This window comes from Mauremys reevesii, linkage group 2 (assembly GCF_016161935.1).
Source record: "Mauremys reevesii isolate NIE-2019 linkage group 2, ASM1616193v1, whole genome shotgun sequence".
NCBI lineage: Eukaryota > Metazoa > Chordata > Testudines > Geoemydidae > Mauremys > Mauremys reevesii.
Genome location: NC_052624.1, coordinates 173,204,944 through 173,232,850, shown reverse-complemented (window position 1 = coordinate 173,232,850; position 27,907 = coordinate 173,204,944). Strand labels below are relative to the sequence as shown.

Here is a 27,907-nt window from a genome sequence, read left to right as displayed (position 1 = left end):
ACTGAACACCTATGCATTAAAAAGTTTGAACAGTAAAGAAGGTACAGGATTTTAGGAATGCATAGTGCAAATGGTTTATTGTCCCCTCTCGGAGGGATGCACATTTTGGAAGCCACCAGTAGCTTACTGACAAAACATTACTTTATTCCTACTACCAAAATGATTTCACTCTATGTTATTCTTTAGACATATTATTTCTAACTATGTATGAACTTCCCCAACCACATTGTCATTGTTTGTTGAAATGTTAGCAAACTTTTCTTTTTCTTGATGAGCTGGAAGAACACAGGGAATGTAACAATTCCACTCTTCTTGGAATGGGCATGAAAACTCAGTTACTCTCTTGACCTCGGAGATGGTCACACCAAAATTAGGGCATTATAGGGATACTTGAACGTCCAATGCCCATGCTGTGCCTGTTCTGCGGTTTGATAAATGCCTACAGGGCTGTCAAGAAAGACTCTTTAATGAGTACTAAATTCATTCAAACATACAAACAAAACCAGAAAACTAGATCTTCTGTAATATTGTTGGGAAGAGTAATGGGGCTTAACCCCCATCACCTACAAGACATGGGAAAGAGCCCCAATTAGTCATGCTCCTCAGCTGGGGGGTGAATAACTAATTCCCTCCTGGCTAGATTTATAATCTGACTGAGGCAGTCCACTTGGAGAGAGGGACTGCAGAGGATGCAAGTCACTCTGGTAGGCAGAAGTTCTGGGATAGGGTTTAAAAGACAGGAAATAACAGAGGAAGAACACTGAAGGAACGAGTTAGACTCCTGCAAGGGAAGCCCTGAGGTAGAGAAAACAAGGGAACTACAGTGAAGCCTGAGAGTGGTGGAAGGATTATTAGTTTGAAGGTTTGTTTGGACTTTTATTTGGACTTGTTCATGCTACTTCAGAAGAATTTTAGAATTTTATGTGACTTGGCTAGAGGGTCAAGCCACAGAACACTCAAAGGAAGACTTGGGAGAAGATGGAGGTAGTAAAAGGCCACTGAAGGTCTAAGGGAGAGCCCAATGTGGGTGGGGGGGGGGGAAGGGGAGCGGAGGCAGAGAAAAGAATGCTGTGCAATGCTGCAAGTGGAGATGAGGGGTACCGATGAAGTGAGGATGTGCTTACAGGAAGTTATGAGGTGGTGTTGCTATTTTGATTATATTCATATTATAATTTTCAGGGAAATGAAGGATCTCCAGGAATACCAGGCAGTGATGGCATTCCAGGAATGGATGTAAGATCTAGTTCATAATGCTCAATGAATCCATTTTCAGGCAATAAAGCCAGATCCTAAGAGAGATTCCATTGTCTCCTAGGGTCCTCTAGGAATACCAGGATTAGAAGGCAAGATTGGACTCGTGGGACCAAAGGTAAAAAACAACGTGATAATTAAATGAAAACAAGAAAGCCATGAGTTGATCATTTACAAATAGTCTCAAAATTATGAAGTGAAGATGACAGCAAAAAAAAGACGCTCAATCCTCCATCACTACAAGATCCCACGCTGTCCGAATTCACAGACAAAAGCTTGTCGAAGCAAAATGACTCTGCAGGCTCAGTAGAGTGTGGTTACGTATAATGGCATTAATGTTATTGACCAACCTAGCAGTGTTCCAAGCTCTAGCTTTCCTATTGGTTTTGTGCTCTGTTTTTTTTTTTTTAGAGCATTCTCATTGAGAAAAATAAGGGTTACTAGTTTTCTTCACCACTAGAAAAAAGCTCCTATGTGTCACAACATGGGTAAATTAAAAGCCCTCTTTTGGAAAGGATCGTCTTAACTGTGGGATAAAGGGTACTAAACTAGATCAGTCTGTCATCAATTCCCCTTTGAAAAAGGTCATTGAAAGAGGCTTTCAACTGTCTTTGCAGGGAGATAAAGGCAAGCGAGGTCCAAGAGGCCCACCTGGAAGGCCAGGTTCCATGGTAAGGTATATGCTAAAGTATCAAGTATCAGAGGGGTAGCCGTGTTAGTCTGGATCTGTAAAAGCAGCAAAGAGTCCTGTGGCACCTTATAGACTAACAGACGTATTGAAGCATGAGCTTTCGTGGATGAATACTTCTCCATGCTAAAGTATGACTGTGCATCCCCAAGAGCTGCCCTATTCCTAAAACTACATATGAAAAAAACCCTTCTGTAAGCAGATGTGCTCCTTTGGGGCTCAGTCAGGCCTAGGAGGTGCAGCACTACAAAGCATAAGAGAACTTGTGGAAAGCTGGTCAGGATTTTTCTCTTTTCCATACAGGGCGCCAAAGGTGAAATGGGGGATCCTGGCCTACCAGGTAACCCTGGCCCTAAGGGAATAAAAGGCCAAAAGGTAAAGTCGCATGTTAAGGGTGAATAAGTAAAATGGTCACTTCAGTCTTCTATGTGAGTCATGTCAGTCCCTCTCCTGTCTTTCCCACAGGGGGCTCAAGGTGAGACTGGAGGTGACGGCCCAAAGGTATGGCTTGTTATTTGCTTGAGAAATACATACTTAGGAAAGGAGATTATACATTTCCTATTGCAGAGCTGCACTGTAATGACTTTATAATGGGACTGGTGTGCATCTCTGGCTTATGAATGGCATTTACCACACACAAATCTTCCTGAGTGTTCCAAGAATGAGTGATTTCAGCTGTGATTTGGATGGTAATGGAGCTTATGGCTAAGGGGCTCTGGGGAATGACTCAGATGGTCTTATATTCTCCACAAACCTGACTCGCATATTTAAAACCATCATGCTGCTTCTGCTGCCACACAGCAGGTCAGAGTTCCCATCCCAGCCTTGGGTCTGTATTCCTTGAGACAGGAAGGAATGGAAGGCAGGGCCGGCTCTACTGTTTTTGCCACCCCAAGCAGCATGCTGAATTGCTGCCGTGGACGGCGGGGGCAGACTTTGTGCTGTTAGGGCAGCACGTGCGTTTCTGCGGCGGCGGCAATTCGGGAGCAGCTTCTAGCTTCAGACAGAAGCTGCGCCGTGTGGACAGATGAACATAGAAGCTGCCACTGAATTGCCGCTGCCATGGAAACGCGGCACACGGACTGCCCCCGCCCTCTGCGGTGGCAATTCGGTGCGCTGCTTGGGGAAAAAACACACGGACTGCTGCCCCTTGCAGATTGCTGCCGCAAGCACCTGCTTGGGATGCTGGTGCCTGGAGCCGGCCCTGATGGAAGGAAGTACTGTGGAGGCACTAAACTCAGTCTTTTGGAGAGGAGGGACATTGTGTGTCACACCTGACTATCCTCTGCGGCCAATGAAGGAGCAGTACCGATGGACTCTGAAGGGATCTGTGTTGAGCCCTTCTTGGCAGCAAGAAGGGTTGTCATGACACAGGCTCCTAAGATTGGGGGTGGGGGGGTGATGGTGGAGAACAATGTGTTTTATCCATGGATCTCAAAGAACTTTAACAAATATTTAATACCCCTACACTGCTGTGTGATAGGATTTCCCAGTGTACAGGTGAGGAAAAAGAGGTTGTACCTTTTCCTAGCCCACATAGCAAGGTTGAGGCAGAACAATGAACAGGGCACAGGAGTCCTAATTCCCAGTCCCCCTTTGCCCTCTAGCCACTAGATCATATGTCCTCCAAGAGTCACGGTTCTTTCCCAGCACTCCTTCCGGGGCAGGCAGTGACGAACACCCTCCCCACCCCCAGCGCACATACAGGACATAGCCTAAGGGTTCAATCGGGTTAGTGTTTTAGTGATTTAGTCAGAGGGAGCAGGAAATGCAAACAATGAAAACAGAAAATCTTTCTCTAATGAGAGACTATGAAAAGCTATAAACGGTATTCCTCCTTTATAGGGTGATGTGGGAAGAAAAGGAAGCCGTGGGGATGCTGGACCCCAGGTACAACCCATGCCCTTTGAAATTAAAGATGTCTAAGTACTTGGTAAATGCTGAGCTCCATAAACCTAATTTTTTAACCTATTGTCAATTACTCTCTGACAGGGGGATGATGGAGACAGAGGAGACAAAGGACAAGTATGTTTGTTTGTCCATGGTGGCTATGTAAATTCACGGGGAAATATCTGACTTGCTTCCAATGCTAGGTACAAACCCTTTCCCCACTCCACTGGCATGGAGAGTTCTTATCCAGGGAGTCCCTCTGCTACAGAAGGGTGGGGGGCAGGACTAGGAGAGCTCATGGATGGACCTGCACACCACACAGGCCATGTAGCTCTGCCCCACGCCCCAACACATCATGTGTTTGGAGTGGGCTGTGGGTAGCATGAGCCAAGACAGGTGGGCTCTATGACTTTGTGGCACCACTGGCCGTTGACTTCTGAGCAGCACACCAACCATCCGGGTTCCTGCAGCCCTGAGATTGCAGCAGCAGTAGCCACAGAGCATCGAGGTTGCTGCTCACAAACTGGGCAGGTTGTTCCTTCACAACTGAGCAGCCACAGTGAAGCCCAGTTACTCATGCTGTGTGCTGGGTAGAAGATTTTCCCCTTCAGGAGAGCAACCTAGTGTGTGAACCTTCATTAGAACCAGCTGCTTACTACTTCAACCCCCTACTTAAAACTTGCCCCGAACTGACTTGTTTTCTGTATATTTAGAGAGGCTTTCCTGCCTGTCTCTGGAATTAGAAAATAGACTCAGGCACTGGTTGAGTGGTACCAAGTTCTGTGAACATTCAAATAGGTGAAGTCTGTTGGACAGGGAGGGGGAGATGCACAAAAGCCAGAGAAGTAGGGACTGTTGGAATGTCAAGGGGGTTGGTGTTGCTCGTAGTCCGATAAACTTTGGCTCACCAAGACCGGTGAAAGCTTATCTGAAATGAACCATCTCCCTATGAAAACCCTTCCTTTGAGAGTCAGAAAGGCCATATAGGATGAATAAATGTGTCCACAAAGAATTAATGCGTGTGCCATGCAGAAAACTCCTCTAATGGTAAGCCACCATGGTGCATATAATTAATAAAGAAGTTGAATGACTGAACTGAATGGAATATGCTGCTCAACCTTCCCTGATGCTCAGTACTCAAAACCTCACACAGCAGAAAAGACCTGGATTAAGTATTGGTGTCCAGGATGTCCAAAGCTAACTATTAATGGTCAGAATTTAAGCAGTCTCTCTCAGCTGCATAACTCCACCAGAGAGGTCCTTTGGGGCCATCTGCCTGTCCCAAGTCAGTCAGGTAGAGGAGGGGGGGCGTGGGGGCCACCCTCCCCTGTAAAAAAAAAAAGCTTGCTACAACGCCCAACAATAGAGCAAGAGAGAGAGACTTTTTTGGAAAGGAAAGGGAGAAGTTCTGGCATGGTGGATGCTGCTGTGAAGGGTGGTGCGAAAGCCACCAGAAGCCAATCACCCTTCTTGCAGCCAGGGAGGATACCATCGGCACATGGAACATGGGACGTGAGGACCATGAGACGTCAAGGACGCAGCAGAGATGAGCAGCAGATGAGGACCCACAACCGCACCTAGCGCCAAGCGAGACAAAGATGGACAAGAACTGTTGAAGCTGCGACTGTTGTCAGAGACTTGGCTGTTGCTGTCCACCTCCAGCAGAGGAGAGAAGAAGAAAGAGGAGGAAGGGAAGAAGGAGGGAAACAAACTGAAGAAGCAATACAACAATCACAGACAGGGCACGCAACCAGCCCCCCAAGGCAGCGGAAAGGGCCACAAGGAAAAAAAGAGGCAGAAAGAAATAAGGCAACGCAAAAAAACACCTATAGGTTGAACCAGCTGCTAGCAGGCCCAGCTATATGAGGATGGAGATATGCCAGATGGAAGAGGATGAATGGGTGGGGTGGTGGAGATTGGGAGAATCTCAGCTGCATGCTGGGGGAGGGCGACATTAAGATTTGGGTGTATCAAGCACAGCCTCCCAGAGGTTGTGGTAGAACATCTGGGCAAATGATGTTCTACCACAACCTGACAGGAACTTAAAATCATTCTCTCTTATAATGTTCACCCTGCAAGGTATAGGGTTAGGCAGAATGAAAAGGATCTGCACAAACACCAAGGAGAAGTAAGAATTGTGCTGCATGAGCGCAGGTATGATGGTGGTGGGTACATTTAGACTGACAGGGCTGGACAGAGGGAGGAAGGTAGATGAAGGAACACGGGTGCCTCTTTGTTCATGCTTATTGATATTTTTCTCCCTTCAAACTTTTCCTTTCACCTCCTCCCATAGCAAGGAGAACGTGGCTTTCCTGGCCCTGCTGGTCCAAAGGGACAAAGCGGTATCCCTGGATTACCTGGTCCAAGAGGCTTCACTGGCCCCACTGGAGAGGATGGAGCAACTGGGCCCCCTGGATCTCCAGGGTCTTGGGGACCTGAAGTATGTTCCAGCTCCTTCCTTTTCTTTGCATTTTCCTTATTTGGTTATTGGAGTGCTGGTTGTTTTGCTTGTGAATATCAGTATATTCTCTCTTCTGCTGCTTATAGACCTTTAGGGACAGCTGTTGAATATTCACTCCCCTTACTTCTCAGTCATTGCACAAAATGTATAGTGTATACATTACAGAAACTAATCTGGGGGGGCAGTAATTGGATAAAGAGCCTTTCATCTTTAGGTCACTAGTTCAAATCCACTGGTAGGTACTGCAAGTTTTTCTATGTGATGGCTATATGAGTTTGTTTATTAAAGTTCAGTTTCGCTTGGAGACACATCACAAATCACCCTCAGAGTTGGCACAAATTGATATATTTGCTGTTGTCTAATCAATGAGAAAATTCAATACTATGTGACTTAGGTGACCTATCACACACGGAGAACAGTCCAATTGAACAGTTCATGAACAATCCACAGGTGGTAAATGATTCATCCAAACTATTTGGTGAATGTATACAGCATAATGAATACCCTTGGGAGATACACGGACAAAATACTAATTCTATTTCTGTTGTGTTTATAAATTCCCACTTTCATCCTAGGGTCCAGGGCTGCCTGAGGAGCAGGTATATGAACTGTGTCGTAATGTGGTCATAGCTCAGATAGCCCAATATGCACCTGCGATCAGATACAAATGTGCCAGCGCCTGTCCTACTGCTAACATGACACTAATTGGCCCCCCAGGGCCTCGTGGAATGGCAGGACCACCAGGGAAAAAGGTGAGAACTTGCATGATACTGATAGTGTGCATGTGAATATTGTGACAAGATGACCAATGTTCATATGGTGGGTCCCGTGCTTTTCTTGGTGGGGGCTAAGACGCCAACCTTTGCCCCTGCTCTTGGGCACCGAGGGCCCCACTAGTGGCCTGGGAAGGTGGTAGAGGAGGGAAGTGGGGGAGGGGTATGGGTTTGCTCCTCGCTCTGCGTCCCAGCCCCTCTCAACCCCTGGGGGTTTTTTACCCTCTTCCCCCTTGGGTGGGTTAGCCTCAGTCCTTAGACACTGGGGGAGGGAGTCGCCCTGCTGGGACAGGGTCTCCCTTACTTTGGTTGTCTGGTCTTTCAAATTGCACAACACACCTCCAAGCTCCAGTTCTCTCTCTTCTTCCTCCTCCTCCCTGACTGCCTGAAGCAGGGGGTTTTATTAGGTTCCTGGCAGGGCCTTAATTGACTACCGGTGCTCCAATTAACTTGTAGCAACCCTCCCTAGTCTAAAGGGAACCCCGCCTTAATTAGCCCCCCGGCTTGTATATTTTCCCTCTACCACTCTCTCCCCCACTGCTCCCTGGCCCTCCTGTATCACAATATGTTTGCAGGCATCTGTTGGGTTCCAATATGGGGACCTGCATGGACTCCCCTAAACTAAAATCCTAGTTTAGATCTGGTAAAAGCTGCCACCACCCAATAATGTACGCGTATTGGGACACAGTCCTTCCCCAAAATCCTTGGGGATCCCAAGAGCCCCAAATCCATGGAGTTCTTACACCTAGGAGAAATAAACCATTCCCCCCCTGCTTCCTCCCCCCTCCCTTTTCCTAGGAGAGATACCGGGATCCAACTACAGAGGGATGCCTCCCTCCTCCCCTTTCCCTGAGAATTTACCCAAGGAAAGATCAACCAAGTCCTTAACAGAAAAGATTTATTAAAGAATAAAAAGAAAGTAACTGTCTCTGTAATACCAAGATGGAACAATACACAGGGTCTAAACTTATCAATCTCTGGAGAGAATCCCCCCTCCTTTCTTTCTCAGTAAAAGCAATAACAGTACAGAATTAAAGAAATTCTATAGCAAAACACAGAATTGCAAATACAGAAATAAAAGTATAAGAATACTAGTTCCTTGCTAATACTCACTAGCTTGAATAGAAGAATTTATTGCAGAAACCTGGGAGGACTTGATTAAGATGTCTGGACTCCCTTAACTCCCAAGAGAGACTTTCTAACACAAAGAATACAGGGAAAAAAAACTTCCCTCCACAGGGATTTTAAATTATCTTGTCCCTGATTGGTCTTCTGGTCAGGTGTTCACAGGTACTGCTTGTTAACCCTTTACAGGTAAAAAACAAACCTTAACCCTTAACTAACTGTTTATGACAATGGCCATTCACTTCAGTGGGGCCAGGATTTCAACCACAGTGTGTATGTACACTCTGTCAGGTCCTTCTTTGTTTGTTTGTACCCTGGTGTCATGATTGACTGTGACATAAAACAGTGTGCTCTTCCCTTCAGATCACATACACCAGGTATTTGTCCATGTCAGTCATTACTTGTATGACGTCTAACGTGGATGCCTGATAAGCATTTGTACCAGCAGAAACTGCCAGCCAAGAAATCACTTTGGCACTCACAGACGTGTGTGACCGGTGCCTGGAAGGGCCACACTGAGCATGCCACCTTCAAGGCAGACTGCAAGAAAACAGTAATAAAAGTGCTTCTGCAGTACCCTGCTGGTTAACCAGAAGCCAAACACAGTCCCCTCTGGGCATTCCACCCCTTGGCTCTCACCCAGACAACTAAGTCTAATATAGTGAGAGGTTACTGAAAACCCATTTCACCATATGTGAGGTTCTTTCTAATCCCAAAGAACAAGACACATTGCACCACCAGCTCAGTATGAATATCACGCCGTCAGCCAATCCTCAGTAAGATAACTAAAGATTTATTAATAAAAAGAGAAAGTTATAAATGGTTAAGGAATCATATACATACAAGTGATTGCAAAGACCTTATATCAGATTTGTGATAGAATAAACTGCTGGTTTGCAAAGTCTCTGTGGAATCACCTAAACAGATTTGGGGGCGGGGGATGGTCATCAATCCTTGTTTAAAATTCCCTTGTTAGAAATCCAGTCCAGAGAAATGAAGCAGGAAATGAAGACAGAATGGAGATGTTTCAAGGGCTTTTTATATCCTCTGCCATGTGCATGGGAAAGTTACAGTCCTAAACAAAACCCACAGTCCCTGTTTGTGGAAAGTTACTGGCCGAAGATGGAGTCCAGGGTCACATGAGCATAGTACATGTCCTTATCTGGTTTTCTGCATCACAGGGGGTGGTCATTGGTTCCTTGATGTCTGAGGCAGGAGGACCTGTTGGGCAGGCTGAATTTCTTCGATGACCCATTGTGAGAGCTGAATGTCCTTGATGGGCCATCAACACACAACTGTCTAGCCTTGATGTAAATCTGTTTGAGAGGTTTCACCCAGGAACAAACACATTTGAGATACAAATACATAGCCAGTGTCCATAACGTCATATACAGTGATTATAAATGGATTTAACCAAGATAATCATACTCAACAGACTAACTTTTCCATTGACACCTTACATGATGCACTTTGTATAAGATTAATGGAAATTGTGTAACAGTAGTAACAGTGATAGAAATGATCACCTTTCTTATACACAAAATCACAGCATGGCACCCTGGAGAGCCTTCAATAAGCAGAGATGACAATAAGTTTGCACTCTGCCTTCAGTTCCCAACAATGCTTTTCTAGCTGACTGCAGCAGAGCTGATGCAGAGCATAAGCATACTCAGCTCAGGGCTGGACCTGGACAATTTGATCCTGAATTTCTATGGTGAGACGTCCATTAAGAATGATCATAGGAGAGTGGGGTAGAAAAATTGTAGAATCAATTATTTGGTAGCTCTTGTTAGGTCCAGACTGGACATACAATGAGAGCAGAGTTTCTCATTACATCTCAGTCTTCTGCTTTCAGATGAAATTCTGAAGTCCTGAGATTCCTTGGCCTGCTTGTTTTCATTTTCTTGGAAATAGAAAATGAAAACAGAGATCTCAAAATTGCCTTTTTTTTCTGATGATGGCAAACACCCTGGTTTTTGCCTTTAAAAATTAAAACCACATATATCATTTTAATAGGGAAAAACAGGTCTTGATGGATTTAAAGGTGAGCCTGGTCCAAGAGGACCTATTGGATTTCCTGGAGCTAATGGAGCAGCTGGGGAACCAGGTAGGGACACATATACGCCTAGATTAATTTATAAGCAATGTTCCTCTACAACCAAATTCAGTGCACAAGCTGGTTTCTTTATGTGCTTTGTGCCATGTAGGAGACAGAGGCCAGAAAGGTGAGAGAGGAGATTCAGGCATGGGACTCCCTGGACCAGATGGACCTCAAGGCTTTAGAGGTAAAGAGAATTTCAAGGGATGTTTTATCTGAGGTTTTAACTTCCTTGCGCTGTATTTTTCAGTTATTTACCATAAAACTGTTTACAGACTCAGCTATGAAAAATATATGTGCAACTTATTTAATAAAGTTATTTTTTGTACAATGATTGCCACTGAAATATTTACAACTCTCCATGAAAATACTTAACTTTGTTCATGAGCATCACAGTTTTCCTACATAATCTCTATTTTAAGTATGGGGGAGGCCATGCTGCTAATTTGATCACTGTGCAAACCTGTAAAGATTTTAATGGCACCTGATGTGTACACTGACAATGGTGTGTGTCAGCAGTATGTTTGTAAAAAAATGTTGAGAGAGAGTGACTGGTTGGGAATTCAAAGAAAGGGTCACAGAGAGGACCCCCACTATTTTCTCCTGATCCTGCTGGAAGAAATCAAATTTCTTATCCCTGAAATGGAGTGCTAATAATATTGGAATAGTTAATGCTAGATCTGGCTGGAGGATGACAATTCCATTTCACAACAACTTCCCAGCTTTCAGAATTTGTTTTCTTTCTTCACTGGAACAAACCCAAAATCTTTTGAATGTTTTTGTGAAACAGAATTGCGAAAACATTCATTTTTTGATTGAAAATATAGGTTTTCAATTTGGGTCTCTCTCTCTCTTTCTGGTCAGAAGTGACCAAAGAACCATGGACCTCAGAAACCTTCTCATCAAAATTGATATGGCTCCATAAAACATTCCAGCTTCAGTAAAACAGCATGTCAACAAATATATATTTAATTTAAAATGTTCCAATCAGCTCTAATTAACATCTAGTGTCAGGATAATCTTGGCACAATTTTGAGTGTATTAAAATGCACTTGCCCTTATCCAGTGTCTAGATTACACTGAGAAAGACTGAGGTCCTTTGTACAGGTTTAGCAAGGTCCTGTGAAAGGGATTTATTTCATGTGGATTCATTCTGTACATGGGGAGGGAAAGAACACACACAGGGGAATTTAACAGAGATAGTATGTGCCCATAGACTGATTCACTAGGTAGCTCCCTATTGACCTTTTTCACCCTCACAATTTTCTGATGTTCTTGAAATTCTTCAAACTATGAGCCTGATTCTGACCTCTCTTAGATCAGTTTTGCATCAGTGTCAAGTATCAGAGGGGTAGCCGTGTTAGTCTGGATCTGTAAAAGCAACAGAGTCCTGTGGCATCTTATAGACTAACAGAAGTATTGGAGCGTGAGCTTTTCTGGGTGCATCCGACGAAGTGGGTATTCACCCACGAAAGCTCATGCTCCAATACGTCTGTTAGTCTATAAGGTGCCACAGGACTTTTTGCTGCTTTTGCAGCAGTGTAATTCCTACAGCAATAATGGAGCTATTTACACCAGTATGAATAAAAGGAAAATCAGGCCCCATTTTGGGGCGAGAGGACTCAGCTCAATCGAGTCTCCCCTTTTCTTTATATAATTTCCTTGTTTCATTCTTCTTCTAGGATTCCCTGGACATCCTGCTGTTGCCAAAGATGGCCAGCCAGGCACAGCAGGTCCCCCTGGATACAGTGGTCCTCCAGGTCAGCCAGGATTTCCTGGCCCTTCGGGTGTCCCTGGACTATGTGAAGCAACAGACTGCAGGATCTATGCTACTAACCTACTGTCAGAACAGGGATTAGTAAAGGGGTCATCTGTTTAATTATAAAATAATAACAATGCCAGGATAGATGTGGAAAAATATCTTGATGGCATGCACTTCCTGTTGGAATAACGCCACCACCTGATTCTTCATTGGTGACCTAGTAATGTTATACTTGGCTAATGGGACACTGATAGGCATTAGACTGTAGGGATATTTAAAAAAGGTTTATATTAGAAATGAAAGTGATTCCCCATAATTGCTTCCCCACAATTTAAATCCATAATTTAAATCTCATAGCATTACCAAGTAAAAAATCTCTTGGATTTATTGTTAATTTGTAAGCTACTGTCTGTGTCTGTGTAAAAGGTTACAGGCTAAACTCCAACTGGAGCCAAAGATGTGAAAGTCCATTTGTGATGCATGGCTAGAAAGGGTTAAACACCCTGCAAAATAAATAACCCTCAAAAGACATGGGGGGCAGGAATGTTTGTATTTTTGTGTATTTACATATGTATGAGTAGGGTCGACAATGTAATCAACAGTCCCTGTCTATGCTGTATTCTGATAATTCAGAGGTAAAAAAAATCCCATCCTTTAAATGAATTGTAAACACGGAATATCTCGGTATTCATCTCTCTTTGAAATTTACGGTGAATGGTGGAGGAAAAAGTAAATAGCTTTATGTTAATTCTATAGCTAAGTACCAGTGATGGACCTCCTTCAAAGTCATCCTAATTACTTTTTGTTCCCCGAAGGAATCCCAACTTGTCAAAAAGGACATGAGATTCTATAAAAGATCCTTGGGTTCTGATTTCGTCATCTCAGATTTGCTTAAGCTTCATCAGGGGAAGTTTAAGTCGCAAGATTGAGGTGCCAGTTATGCTGGCATGCCCTGAATGTGATATTTGGACATTGGACTATAAATTATGAACTATTTCTGAAAGAACTCTTTGCAACCACACAGCTCACCATCTCTGCTACGAATCTGCACCTAAATGAATTGAACTCAGGTCTGTATGTCGATTGATCTTTTAACCATACGCTCTCTTTTGTTTTTTAATAAATTTTAGTTTAGTTAATAAGAATTGGCTGTAGCACGTATTTGGGTAAGATCTGAAATATTCATTAACCTGGGAGGTAATGTGTCCGATTCTTTGGGATTGGTAGAATCTTCTTTTATATGATGAAATAAGAGTTACAGAAATTTTCATCATATTTGAAGTGGGTCCCTGGATGGATCACTTTAAGGGAACTGTGTTGTGTGGACTTCTGAGTAACCAGTAAGGTAATAAAGAAGCTGTTTTATGCTGGCTTGGAAAATCTCAGTATTCGAATATCCACCAGCTTTTTGGAGTCTGGCTGCCCCATTCTTTGCAGTTCACCCTAACTGAGTGACCACAGCTGGCGCCCCACTAGGACTCTGGTCACACCATTGTTTTTTTTTTTCTTCTTCCTTAGCCACCACCCAAGCCTCCCTTCAAGAGGATGTTGGGTAAACTAACGAACGCTTAGCAGCTATGCCCGTTAAATTTCAGTTTTTGTTTTCCTGTTATATTTTGTATATAACCATAGTAACAATCACTAAGACAAATGGAGGCCCAGAATGATGTACAGCTGTAGTGGATATGTGCTGAATACACCACAGGGCAGCATTTTGAACTATCCGAAGGAACCATTTATTTTGGTGACTGGCGAGGTTTTTGAATCTTCATCATGGCTTCTGTTAACGTGCCACTATGGGAGTTGTACTGTACTTGTTTGATTAGTGATCATACTGTTAAGGATGACATGTCTACCCAGGCAGATCTGGGGTAGACTGTGACTGAGAGGAGCAATGGAACATCCAATATGTACACAGACATTATTACATTTTTCTTGCTGCACTCAAAAACATGAGCCTTTTGGACTGATCCTCTCTTCTGAGGAGCACTCAATGCAGCTGAGGAGAGGGGGCTTTAAGCCATGTTTCCGGTCTTTGATCCTGGAGCCACTTTGCACTGGTCCAGTCCCTCCACTGTAAGTCAGAGCAACCTAAAGGGGACCATAACTTGTGTTGGCTGCCAACAGCCCCAGGGGAACTGTTTACAGCAGCCAGGGGGCATCAAGGAACACAAATGTCCTTGTCAAATGCTATTTCACAGATTAGGCCCTCTGCACCAGCCACAGGTAAGTAGGCATTATAGGAGCTACTAAAGTGGCTGTACATAATCAAAAGATCCCGTCGTGCTGCGTCATCATCCTGTGATTGGCTAAACCAGTCTTTGTGCTGGCTGAAGGCTACCTTCATGCAGGGGAGAATCTAATCCAGAGTGTTCTGCTTGTAGCTGCAAACGTGCTGGATCACTAGTGGGAGAAAAAAAAATTCTTCTGTCCTTAACTGCAATCAGATGTGAAGAGTGGCCTTCTGCTTATGGGGCCACAGTTCACATTGTCTCTATTTTCTTTTGGAAAATGCAGGATTAGTTTTCTATGCTGATGAAGATGATGGGACTGACATTAGAAACAAGTTCCTGAGACTCAGAGTTAACGTCATGAGTTTGTACAGTAATTATGGCACTGCAAACATTTATTCACTTTTGGCAAAGAAAGGCTATTTCTATTTCCCTTCCTTTCAAGGATGTGTTCATGTCTAAATTTTAAAATAAACCACAAATACTTTAAAAGTTTAAAAGTTTATTGCCAGAATGCAGCAGTCAGCCTTTTTTTGGTGTTACATGGAAATGAACAAGCAAAATGAGTACAAGATATAGACTATGGTGAAAGAAAAGTACATGCTAATAATATCCCCCAATAATGAAGTTATAATTGAACAGTCAACCAAGTACATTATCTGTGGAAGAGGATACAGCTTCTCATGTTACAGTACAGTATCCAGATTGATAAGGAAATGTGTTTTCCATCCATAATGTAACTTTTTTTTTTAAAGAAAAGTAAAGTAAAATAAAATAAAATGGCTAGGCTGGGAATAAAGTAAAGTGTTACAGTATTTTCAAATCTTGGTTATCAGCTTACAATTTTGAGGGTATGGAAGTGGGAGAAGCAAACAATAGCCCATGCAAAATATACAGATTAAACAAAAATCCAAACATTAAAAAATTATGAAACTCGTAACTGTTGCATTTTGCTGTCCTGCAATCTTCTCTTCAAAAGTCTACACCCAAAACATTTTACAGCTTTTTAAGAAGAGTAGAGAAGTTAATCACACCCAGAAAGGACTTTATGATTTATTTTGGGCATGAGTTTATTTTCCAGCAAGGTCACTGCACCCAAGCAAATAATAGTATGACCACAAACCAGTTTGTTTTGTTTTTAAGTGAAAGTAATACAGATTCATCTAAATGAAATTAAAATTCAGATACACTTGTTAACTGACTACTAACGCCCGATAGAGCTGCTGCTGAAGGCTGAATAGGAATAAGAATATGAAGTATTTCCTGATGCGTCTAAACTTCCTCTCCTGGATCCACTTCGTGAGCCTGAGCGGGAGCCTGAGCGGGAGCCAGGGGCAGAGGAGACATTATAGGGACTAGAGATGCCTTTGGATGAAACAGAAGCAGCTTCCAACAGTCTCAGCCCAGTGACGTCCTCCACCATTGATCGACTCATTGCATCTTTGTAGGATATTTTCAGCTTGGTCTTGGGGCACGTCAGAATTTTGGTATAGCTGTTAGTGTCTTGCAATCTCTGAGCATTCCGCCCATCTATCAATCCTTTCCTAATGGCTTCCTCCATACTAATTCTTCCACGCACTTCTGGATCAACGAGGCCTCCAGTGAGGTACTGGAATTCAAGAAAGCGCTGACCAGCCTCATAAGGCAGCCACTTTTCCTTCACTGCCTCTGCTGCTGACATTCTAGTGCCACCCTTTAAGCCTTCAAACCCTAAGAAGGCCTTCTGAGCTGGCTTGAGCCGTGTGGCCATATCGTGATCAATGATGCCTTGAGCAACTGCATCCTGAAGTGAAAGCCTTTGGCCTGTGGTAGGGCACATTATGCCTCCTGTGCAGGCCTGGGCTTCGAGCAACCGCTGTCCTGTAATGCTGTCGACAATGCCCCGTTGTATAGCTTCTGAAATGGAGATTCTCTCCAAGTTTTCAGTATCAAATACGGCTGCAATGGGACTGCATTCCTCCAGGGGTGCTGAAAAAGAACCACTGATTCTCACTGAAGAACTCCTGACACTCAGCACTGTGGGAGATTTAGTTACTGACTCATGCTTAAATACTTCATCACCGCCATTCTTGCAGGAAATCATGTCTGCAAACTGTGTAAGGCTCAAGCTTCCAGAACGGTACTGGTCAAAAAACTTCCTTTCAACAAGACCCTTATCAACAGCATCCTGAATGTCGTACTGATTGCCCGTTTTCCTGTCCACAAGGACCACTCTTGTGCTTCCATCTGACCCTGTAATAGTTATTTCTTCCCACTCACACTCCTGTTCAGAAAGTTCCATGTAGGTGTCATAATCTATGAGGCCTTTATTGTACGCTTCCTGCACTGACATTTCCCGGTTTGTTTCTGGATCTACGATGACAACCCTGCGTTTCCTAAGGGTGTTCTTCTGTGATGTTTGCACCACCTTTTTCTTGTCTCTCAGGGGGAGAAGACAGAGCCCTGTTGCTTCGTCCTTTATGCATCTTTCTTTCAGCTGCAGGTAGGTCAGATTTTCTTCGGTGTTAGGATCGAAAAAACCCTTCGTATCATCACTTGGGTCTGAGAGAATTAAACTGAGCTCTTCATTGAAGTAACCACGTGTGTATGCCATGTCAACCGGCAAACGGTGGCTTTCTTTGGGGTCAATGATTCCCCCAGTGGCAATCTGAGCCTCCAGCAAACGAATGCCATGGCCTTTCTCAATGAGCTCCTTATTCATTGCCTGGAACAAGGAGATTATATTTCCTGTTTCCGGGTCTTTGTACCCTGTAACTGCTCTTTCAGCAGAGAGAAGTTTGTCTTTAAATTCAATTCCAACAAGGCCTCTTTTGTAAGCCTCCTCAACTGGTAGCCTCACATTGCTGACAGGATCCACGATGAAACCAGTGGCTGCTTGGGCTTCTAGAAGTTCAAGGGCTGTTCCCGGTCTAACCAGGCCTATTTTCATGGCCTGGTAAATGCCAAGTTTCTCTTTAGTGGCCTCATTGTAGATCCCTGCTATGCAACTAGAGCCCTGGAGGAAATCCTTAATACTGTCACTGACTTCTTCCACACTAATTGTGCCTGCTTCGAGACCACATGCTGTCGATTCCTGAATAATTCCAGAGCTGACCAGTTCACTTATGGGGACAGGCTGCCTAATCCCTTGAAATGACATACTTCTCTTCTGCACAGGAAGGAGAAGTAGGCCAGTGTGAGGTTCAATCCTGCATTTTTCCCTCAGCTGGATGTAACTGACCGCCTTCTTGGTTGCAGGGTCAATAAAATTCTTTGAAGCACCTTGAGGGTTATTCAGGACTCTGTACAGGTCTTTGTCAATCAACCCACGAGACAAAGCAACATCTTTTGGCAAGAAAACACTGTTGACAGGGTCAACAATGCCTCCTGCAGCCATCTGGGCTTCGAGCAGGCGAATCCCAGTTTCCCTGTCAATCAGATTTTTCTTGATGGCATCAGACACTGGCACTGTTTTTCCAGAGAATGGATCTTTAAATCCCATAATAGCCTTCTCTGCTGTATAGATTTGTTCTCGGTCATCAAAGTCAATCAGGTCTCTGGCAATCGCACTGTCCACAGTCAACAACTCATTTCTGTGTGGGTCAATCACGCCTCCTGTAGCTGCCTGGGCTTCTAAAAGCAGGACTGTGTTTTCTGGGGTAAGAAGCTGCTTCCGTTTGGCCTCCAACAAAGTGTACTTGTCCTTCGGAGTAACAGATGCTCCTGCAATAGCCCCTGCCCCTCTAAGATAAGGTTCGATGTCAGCAGCAACTTCTTCCACTGACCTTTGCCCCCTCAGGAGCTTATCCAGGGTGCTTTTGTCTATCAACTGACATTCATAGAGCTGAATTGCTGTAATTTTCTTACGCAGCCCATTAAACAGCAGTTTGGAAGGATCAATAGCAAATTCCTCTTCCGTCTGAGTACATCTGTGGGATCCACATGGGCGATGCTTAAGTTTCTCAATCTCCCTTTGCATTCTGAGGCGCTCAGCATCCATCTCCGATTGGCTTTTGCAGCTCATCTCTTCCAATCTGCACTTGTATCGGTCTTCAATCCTCTTAATCTCCATTTGTAACCTTTCAATCTCAATCCTCAGGGCATTCTTCTCCCTCTCGCTCTTCTCTCTCTCAGATTCAAACTTTCTAATGGTCTCTTCGTTTCGGGAATACTGGCTCTTCCACTGATTTAAGTCATTCAGGATTTGTTGTTTCTCACTTTCCAGCCGTTGTTTCAAACGAGACTCTGATTCCAGTGTAATCTTTGCACGGTTCAGCTCTTCTTCTAATCTCTGCAGCCTTGCCCTGTCTTGTTCCAAGGTACTTATTTTCATCAGCAGGGTCTCTCTTTCTTGCATAATGTGAGTATACTGATTTTGGGATTCTTGAATCCTGTTGGATGCCTAAAATTTAAAAAGCGAAAAATTGAGAGAGAGATATGTTAGTTATAATTCCCACTTCAAATGTTATCTTTTTCCCATAACTTAACCTATCACATATTGGCACTGGAAAACCTTCTGAATATCCCTATGCTGTATCCAAGATTATGAATATGTTTTAATACACACTGACACCTTCTCTGAAAACATTTCTGTTACCACCTAGCACATAGTGCCTCAAACCCACTTTTCGCTTATAGACTGAACTGCATCCCATCCTAACTGTCTTGGTTTTAATTCTGTCTGTGGGTTAGAGAAGCCTTGGGTTTTTTTGGTGATCAGTTACCTTCTGACTATATTTTTACTATTACTCATACTACATATGTACAGTGTACACCGACACATAAAGGGCCTGATCATCAGCTGGTGAAAATGGGCATAGCTCCATTTACTTATGCCTCCTCCTCTTGTCAATATTTTTTATTTTCAGTTTGAAATATTTTTATCTGAATTTCTTTAAATTTTAATGAATATAATGTCACTTAACGTATGCGTACACATATGCACAGAGATATATAGAATGCATACTCTATACGCATTAATTGTATTAAATTAAATAAACTATGTATGTAACGTGTGTGTGTGTGCGTGTTTGAGACATAGATAGACAGACAGACAAGACAGACCCAGAGACGCTATTAAAAAAAAAAAAAGAGAAACAATATTAGGAGTTTAAAAAGAGAAAAACAAAGGGAAAGAACGATGCTGAGAACAGAATCGGAAGACAAATACCGAGGATGATATAATAAAAGATTACAGAGAGTAAGTATAGGGAAAATCATGGATGTAATAGAAAAATATTTTGAGATAAGCACAGAAGACGTGAAACTAAACTGCAAAGTGGCAGAGTTATGAATGATGTTTTTGACAGATAGTATATCATAACTATGTATTTCATAGTTACATATGCATGCATAAATATATCATGTAATACAGTGGTGTATACATAATATATTTGTTTACACATATATTCAACCATATATATAAAAAAACACACACAGATTGTAAAGAAGAATTACTTTCTGGAAAACAAAGCAATACAGATGTGGATTTGTTCTATTACTGTACATATATCATATGTAGATTCAAACCTGCTCAGTAGATAGGGTTTCATAAATGCTCACTTGTACATGTAATAAATGGAAACTGCTCTTTGGCAGGTGACAAAGCAAAAGAATGAAGGATAAAATTTGATATTTTAAAATTTTCTCTGTAATCACAGATCATTGATATTTTGGGGAATATGGGCTCATAGTACAATTTTCAGAGGAACCTAAGTAGCTTAGTACCAAGTCCCACTGAAAGGCAATGACACTTAAGCTTCTAAGTCACATTAGCACTTTTGAACATTTTACTCTTAATCCTTAGCTGCAACCAAAGATATGATCAACCCACTTGAGGAGAGGGGGCAAAGCCTCTTAAGTCACTTTTGCAGCTCTTCAATTCTGGGGTTAGCAGCTGGTTCAGCACCTGGTACAATTTACAATAGTCTCTGGACTGTTTTCACTTGTGCTGGATGAAACAGTCCAAGGTGTATACAGCCTATGGGCACAGCTGAAACACAGTGGCAATCCAGGTACTCCCTCTTGCCCTGTGCCTGTAAAGTGGGGATTAGTACAGAGCTAGGGTTTCCTTCACACTGGGGGAAATCTTCAGCCAGATGGGTAAGACAGCTTTATGGCCCATTGACACTGCTTCAGGGGTGCAGAGGAGCTAGAAAAGGGACCAGGACCTGACTATTTTAAAAATCAAATTTAAAAGGGAAATGAATCTCACTTCTAATTAAACAGCAAAGAGTCAATTAAATTGATTCAAAAAGCCATTGGAGTCAATTATAGCATCGGAGAAACAGTAAAGTTGTGATCAAATATTTGTGAATACCTCTAGAGCCTGCTTTTGGAATTTTTCAATTTCCTGTCTCAAATTTTCCCTTTCTCTGTGTAAATCATTAATCAGCCCCTGAAGTTCCAGGGTTTGCTTGCTGCTTGTTTTGAGTTGATTCTTTAGTTCAGCAATAGTAGCATTTTTTTCACCATCAGCTTCACTTTTGCCCCTTCTTAGATCATCATATTCCAATCTTAAATTGCGCAACTCTTCCTCTAACATCAAGTGTTCCTTAGTAAGGTTCTCAGTAAGAGACTGAAGTCTTTCGATTTCTATTTTGCACTCATTCAGGCTCCTGCTTTTGTCCTCAACAGCTTTCTGCAAGTGCTCATTTCGGAGGTGAGCCTGTTTTAAGTGTTCCTGCTCTTGAACCAACTGGTGGTTTAAAGTTTCAATCTCGGATGTGTATTTTCTTATCTCCTCTATGAATCTCTGCTTTTCTCTTACTTGCCCATCTAGTAACTCTCTCTGGTGCTTAAGGTCATCTTCACTCCTTTTCTTTACAATGGACACTTCCTCTATCTGCTGAGTGAGATTGGTGATTTTAACTGACTGCTCTCTGAAAGATCTCCTCATACTTTCTAATTCCTCTTCTACTTTCTTCCTCTTGGAAGACTCCTCCATTGTGTTTTTATTCAGCCTACAAAGTTCCTCTTCCAGTTTATGTTTCTGGTGCTGCAAGTCTTTTATAGTGTTTTGCAACTTTGAACTTTCTTGATCCTTCCCTTTCTTCTCTTGTGAAATTCTTTCATATTCAATTTTCAGTCGTGTCAGTTCCTGTTCCTGGATCCTCAGTTTGTTAATCGTCTCTGTCGCACTGACGTTAGTTTTCTGCAGATCAAACTGAACTCTTTGTAATTGTTTATTTTCCTCCTCTAAGTCTTTCCTTTTACTTGTTTCCACTTCAAATGACTTTCTCAGTCTTTCAATCTCTTTGTTTCTCTCCTGAATTGTCTTTGCCGCATCATCAAGTGACTGCTTGTATCGCATGCTTTCTTCCGAGTGCATCTGAATGACTTGTTTTAGCTCAACCTCCAGTTGATGTTTCTTCTGGGAGATCTCTGAGCTAGTTGCTTTCTGCTGTTGAGCATTTTCCTCTATTTTTCTAAGGTTCTCTGTTGTCTGACTTATGGTGTTCTTCAGTCTCCTAATTTCCTCACATAAATTCCTATTTTCTCGCATGGCATTGTCAAGCTGTGTTCGGTAACTATTTGTGTCCTCTTCTTTTTGCACAGTAATCTGGTGAATTGTAGTCTTGGTGATATTAATTTCGGTCTCATACTTGTTCTTTAAACTAATAATTTCCTCATCAAAATTGTTCCTTACCTTAGCCAGTTCATTTTCAAGTTGCCATTGGCTTTTAGCCTCTTCCTGAAGCTGAACCTTTAATCTTTCCAGCTCCTTTGTTTTTTCCTGGATAGTTAATGCAGCCTCCTCAAGTGCCTGCTTATACCTTGAGTTGTCTTCATTACGCAGCTGAATTATCTGCTTCAACTCCAGCTCCAGCTGCTGCTTCTGCTGTGACACTTCAGAACCACAGGCCTTCTGCTGAAGAGCATTTTCTTCTGCCCTCCTTCGTTGCTCTGTTGTTTGCAAAATGGCATCATTGAGTCTCACAATCTCATCTTTAAGGTCTCTGTTCTCCCTTGCCAGTCTATCCAACTGGTTTCTGAGACTTTTTGTATCATCTTCTTTTTGGGAAGCTAGCTGATGGATTGTGGTCGTCTTAATATTAATTTCAGTCTCATACTTGTTCTTTAAATTACTCATCTCCTCGTTAAACTGGTTTCTTACCTTAGCCAGCTCATTTTCATATTCCCTCTTCCGTACGCCCTCATCCTGGAGAAGAACCCTTAACTTTTCTATCTCGTACTCTTTCTCCTTGATGAACTTCTCAGACTCTAACTTTTGCCAGCTCAGGCTATCTTTCTCATTTTGTCTTGTTTTCTGCAGTTGGTCATAGTCATTTTTCTGCTGGTCGTATCTATCCTCCATCTGCTTCCTTTTCCTTTTCTCATCTTCAATCTCATAAGTCAGTCTGGTTATTCTGTCATTGAGATCCTTTATCTGACCATAGCATTTGTCCAGGTTTTGCTTAGCAGAACTGCCATCCATCTCAGCTTGTCTCTTCAACTCCTCCAGACTCATGAGCTTTGCTTTGAGCTGGGAACAGTCCACCTGGAACTTCTGCAGATTCTGTTCCAGAAATTTATACTTGTTGCTATTATCGGAATTTGCATCTCTGGCAAGCCTGAGCTCTTCTTCAAGCATTTCAATTTTAGTGCTTTTCATCTGTGGGATCAAAATTGAGAAAATGGGCTGTGATAATTATTTTGAACCCATCCCATGAATTACATCTTAAAAATCAACAACTGTAAGGAACATGCCCAATGCACAAAACGTTTATTTAATCACATCAGGACAGATTCAGATATCCATATTCACACTGAGTAGTACCTAGTACCTTACTCTGCAAAATCAAAAGGATGATTTCCAGAGTAAGATTCTACCTGATGTGAATATGGGTGGCACAATTTGGCTTTTTGTTTTGGCAAGATCAAAGCTCCCAGTGCTACATGCTGTTGGGAATGAATGAAATATCTTAACTTCAAACACATTTAAATTCCCCTCTACCCAGAATTTACTAGCAATTGATATTGTTCAAACCTAAGGCTACAATTCTTTCATGGAGGTCATGGAATCTGTCACTTCCAGCGACCTCCATGAATTCAGTCCAGGGCAACCAGGAGCTGCAGAGTCTCCCTGCCGCCTGGCATGGATACCTCAGAGCTGCCCTGGGAAGCAAGGCTACCCCAGAGCTTCCTGACACCATCATCAGTGGGGGGACCCTGGAGCTCCAAGCCCCCACAGGGGATGGGAGCCCCCAGAGCTCCGAGAAGGCCCTGCAGCTGTCTAGCCACTGGAGGTGGTGTGGGGACCCCACAACTGATTTTGTCAAGGATATTTTTAGTAAAAACGTGACTAACAGATCACAGGCTTCCATTAATTTTTCTTTATTGCCTGTGACTTGTCCACAACTTTTACTAAAAATATCCATGACAAAATCTTTGCCAGATTCATACCCTCCCCCCCACCTTCCTGTAGGTTCACAGTTCCCCAAAAGAGGTAGGGTGGAGGTAGGATCCCAGCTGTCTGAACTGGCCTGTAGAACAGGACTAGTATAGCAGAGTGAGTGGATTATATGCCGTTAAAGAGACGTAGAAGTGGGCACATTCCCCCTATGCTTCAGGGAGCTCCTTCAGAGATGGTGTACCCAAAAGGCACAAATGTTCCCTTAAATAAGCTCACTTTAACGGGCTCACTATATTTGCAACCAATCACTTTCCTACATATACCTTACATTCCTCACACACGACCTCTGAATTGGGCCTGATTCTGGTCTCACCATGATGCATCACATCAACAGTAACGCCACTAAAAAAAATCAGTGGAATCACAACACTGCAAAAGGACACAAGATCAGACTCAGGCCCACAGAATGGGTATGAGGTTTGCAGAAGTAGTCAGGATTGACCTACAAGGCGAGTGCTGGGTACTTTTGCTATTCCCACCTCATGTGTAAATCTAATATACACCAGATTCTACATCACTTCAAAATTGGCCCTGAAAGTCACTACCACCATCTTTAAAACGGGGAAAATGGAATTTATTTGCCTACTTCAGAAGTGTGTTGTGAGGATTCATTAGCTTGCTGTTGATATAATCCAGGGTGTTTTTTCATTTCCAATACTTAGTTTTGCATTTCACTAAGGGAAAGAGCTTTTGACCAGAGATACCTTGCTGTCAGGCACTGTGGTGACAATGGAAAGTACCAGAAATAAAACAAGCAGGTTACCTTCAAATCCTCCATGCTCTTCATTATTTCACTTAAGAATTTGTAATAATCCCCTGATCTTGTAAGAAGCTCTATGTACCGAGACTGAATTTCTGCAGCCTGAAAAATAAAAACAGAACCATGGTCAGTCTATATTAGAAAGCTGTATGAGATCAGATAGGGGCTCAGGTTTTTTTTAAATGGTTTAAATATATTCCAAGAAACATTGATTTAGAGAGAGTGTGGAGCTAATTCTCTGCCTTCAAACAACGCCCAATAACCCTAGGAGACTTTGGGAAGTGAAAATGCCCCTTTCTGAGACGACTATGGCTCTTTCCCCCTCCCACCAAGATCCATTTGCCCCACTGCAGATGTGGTGTGAAATCCTGGGCTCAGTTCCCCACAACACCATATATTTCCTGTGTGACTGGGGCAAGTCACTTCAGGTAAAAGTGTCAAAAGTACCCAAGTGACTAATGAACCTATGTTCCATTTTCATAAGTGACTTAGGCACTTTTGAAAATTTTACCCCACCTGTAAAATGGAGATGATATCCCTGTCCTGCCCTAAGAACTGATTAGGGAGATTTAATGAAACAACACTTCTATATTTCAGCCACTGATTTCTACTCTGCTCCTAGGATAAGAGAGGAAGGTTTTGAAATGCAACAGATTCAAAAATGCTTTGTGACCACATTATCTATTCAGTGGTGACATGCTGAAGTTAAACATTACAAATAGAAGCTGCCAAGATATTCTAACTTTTTTTGATGTATGATGGAATGTAACATTTCTTACAGTGAAGCAGTAATGACGGCACAGAACTTCTCTCTCTCATTTTCTGCATCCAAAGGGGATTTGGACACAGTGAAACCGGTGAGGTTCCACTGCACAGGGGGCTCACTACACAAGGATGTGAAAGGAGATCTGGTGATTCCAGAAGGAAGAATTGGATGTTGTATCCATGACAATGTAGATCCATCAGCTATGCACATCTGTGTGTGAGCAGCTCTATTGCTGCTCCACAGGAGGATCCATCCATTCAACCCCCTGGAACTCTCCTGCACAAAGTCTGGCAAGTCAGGCACGGCATGATGGAAAGGATTTTCCCTTAAGAGTCCAGATTGGCTTAACAGAAATGCTCATAGACCCTAAACAACAGTAGTGCTAGCGATTAGGATTCAGCAGCATATCTAGCAGGATAGCTTCAGTCGAAACATCTCATGTGAATAAATACAGTTTAAAAGGAACTTGGGGAAAAAGGCAATGTACCTCTTGAAGAATCAACCCTGCAGGTGACTGAACTATAGTCTTCTTGATAGGTATGTTGAGCAACGTTTCCAATCCTGAACTGTAGGAAGCAGCCAGTAATTCATAATCCTGTAAGGATGGAAACAGAATACAGTGCATTTTTAACGAATGCTGAAAAACCTCTCCTGGTCCAGATTTTTAGTACTGTACACAAGTATTTATTGCTGTAAAAGGCTATATACGCTCCTCTGTTTATGTAGTATGGGGGAATCTGATCGGCCTGAATACTGCCGAGGAGACTCAGATGAGTGTGTGCGCGCGCTGCGCAGAGGGGAAAGGTGTTTGGCTATCTGTGACTGAGGGGACATGGTTAGTTAGGTGGAAGGACTCCTGGGTGCAACTGTTGTGTCACCTTTTCCCCTAGAACAGCAGTTCTTAACCAGGGGTCCGAAGCCCCCGGGGGGCTGTGAGCAGATTTCAGGGGGTCCTCCAAGCAGGGTCAGCATTAGACTCACTGGGGTCCAGGGCAGAAAGCTGAAGCCCCGTCGCTCCAAGCTCCACCACCTGGGGCTGAAGCTGAAGCCTGAGCAACTTAGCTTCACTGGGCCCTGTGTGGCGTGGGGCCCCAGGCAGTTCCCTTGCTTGCTACCCCCTAATGCTGGCCCTGGCTTTTATATGCAGAAAACCAGTTGTTGTAGCACAGCTGGGCCGTGGAGTTTTTATAGCATGTTGGGGGGACCTCAGAAAGAAAAAGGTTGAGAACCCCTGCCCTAGAGCATTAACAGAATAACCTCCTCTCTGCCTTTTTTACATCACAGAAGGGATGTGAACATGTGCCAGACACAACAGAGCTACTACTGCAGAGCACAAGATGGGACTGGGAGAAACGTGAAGACATGGGCAAGCCACACGGAAGGATCACCAAAGATCACCATTATTGTCCTCTGTGGATCTTTTTTGACCTCTGTGACTATTGTATACTCCTCCTCCCTGATCTGCACTGCCATTGGCCCTGCCTCCCAAAGCGACCCAGATTTCTCATCCACTCCCTCTCCCACCCTTTTAAATGTGTGACATGGAAAATTTGGTCTGGATATATAGTGCCTTTGATCCTCCTTCAGAAATACAGCAGAGGTCAGTGGAAGTTGCATGCTGGGAGGAAAGGAAGTAATGGCCCTAAATATGCAAGTAACTAAGGGTACAAATTGCTTTCAGTAAGCTCTGCTTTCCCCAAGTGCTTTACACTAGCAATTTCTTCACATACAGTCCAGTATGAAAGAGGTGAGTGTGGGAGTTTTGCCTGAGTAAGAGCTATGTGAAAACTGCAGGAGGGGGTCCACATAGTGAAAAGCCATTCCTTGTTTAAGTGCTGGAGTAAATGTACCTTAATTGCAGCTGCACACAGATCTGCTTGCTTGAGAACCTCCTCCACTTTGTCTCGTTTTCCTGTTATTTCACTATGCAAGTTCTGTTCAGGAAACAATAAGATATATTTTAAAACTTACTGCACTTCGACTTGCCAAGATTCTCCCTTGTTGAGGAGAACAGCAGGTGCCTGTCACTTCCTTGAAAGGGTAACTGCAATATAATATGATAGAATCATAAACAGCTTAAGCCTAAAATCCTTACTCTGTTCCTCAGGCCTTCCATGGACTAATTCTCATTGGTATCAATGGAAACTTGCCTGAGGACTGAGTAACAGCTGAGTAAAGACCTCAGGATTTGGGAAGTGCCTGACTTTAGCTAACACCCATTAAAACCCCTCTTTTTACTAGATTTTCTGGCTGTACTTATCACGTAGCTTATGTCAATTAGACTCCCTTGGACTAAATTCAAAGGAGATGCATAAGGAAGTGTCAGTAGGTGGGTGTGACTCTACGAGGGTCTGTGCTCAATTCTTGACTGTGCTGTTGCACATAGTAGGGATAGTAATACTGCCTTGCGCCCTCCGTTTATACGGAGCCAAGGGCAAGTCTACACTACTGCGCTATGTCGGTGCAGCTGCACTGCTGTAAAGCATCTGGTGAAGATGCACTATGCTGACAGGTGAGTGCTTGCCCGTCAGCATAATTACTCCACTTCGGCGAGAAGCGGAAGCTATGTCAGCGAGAGAGCATCTCCCACCAACATAGCGCCAGCGTGGAAAGTGCGAAACTTGTGTCACTTGAGGGGGAGGGGCTTTTTCACACCCCTAAGCGATGTAAGTTAGATCAACTTAAGCTGTAGTATAGACCTGCCCTGA

General features: G+C 43.2%; 2 protein-coding genes across 5 annotated transcripts in view; one reads left to right on the top strand and one right to left on the bottom strand.

Moving 5' to 3' along the window:
• Positions 1-693: 693 nt before the first annotated feature.
• On the top strand, positions 694-12,165 carry LOC120397305 (collagen alpha-3(IX) chain-like). The gene is made up of 13 exons (XM_039523005.1): positions 694-862; positions 1,180-1,233; positions 1,316-1,369; positions 1,869-1,922; positions 2,243-2,314; positions 2,405-2,440; positions 3,785-3,829; positions 3,932-3,964; positions 6,123-6,269; positions 6,866-7,042; positions 10,205-10,295; positions 10,396-10,473; positions 11,969-12,165. Exons 2-13 carry the CDS (start codon positions 1,228-1,230, stop codon positions 12,163-12,165), a joined length of 990 nt encoding a protein of 329 aa, XP_039378939.1. The 5' UTR covers positions 694-862; positions 1,180-1,227.
• A 2,855-nt stretch (positions 12,166-15,020) lies between these two features.
• Positions 15,021-27,907, bottom strand: part of LOC120398103 (desmoplakin) — a 51,227-nt gene continuing 38,340 nt past the window's right edge. For 2 of the 4 annotated variants that reach the window (XM_039525145.1, XM_039525146.1), the window contains exons 20-24: positions 27,050-27,133; positions 25,687-25,794; positions 24,437-24,535; positions 20,578-22,872; positions 15,021-18,660 (exon numbers count right to left, since the gene is read on the bottom strand). In XM_039525145.1, the coding sequence (XP_039381079.1) occupies positions 15,484-18,660; positions 20,578-22,872; positions 24,437-24,535; positions 25,687-25,794; positions 27,050-27,133 (5,763 nt within the window). In that variant the 3' untranslated portion in view covers positions 15,021-15,483. The remainder of the gene's footprint in view (positions 18,661-20,577; positions 22,873-24,436; positions 24,536-25,686; positions 25,795-27,049; positions 27,134-27,907) is intronic. The other 2 variants (XM_039525147.1, XM_039525148.1) reach the window with 2 other exon arrangements.

Excerpts from the sequence above, each read along its gene's own strand:
- LOC120397305 (XM_039523005.1), top strand. Across the intron at positions 1,370-1,868 it reads TTGGACTCGTGGGACCAAAG|GGAGATAAAGGCAAGCGAGG; the intron begins GTAAAAAACAAC and ends CTGTCTTTGCAG. Across the intron at positions 2,441-3,784 it reads CTGGAGGTGACGGCCCAAAG|GGTGATGTGGGAAGAAAAGG; the intron begins GTATGGCTTGTT and ends CCTCCTTTATAG.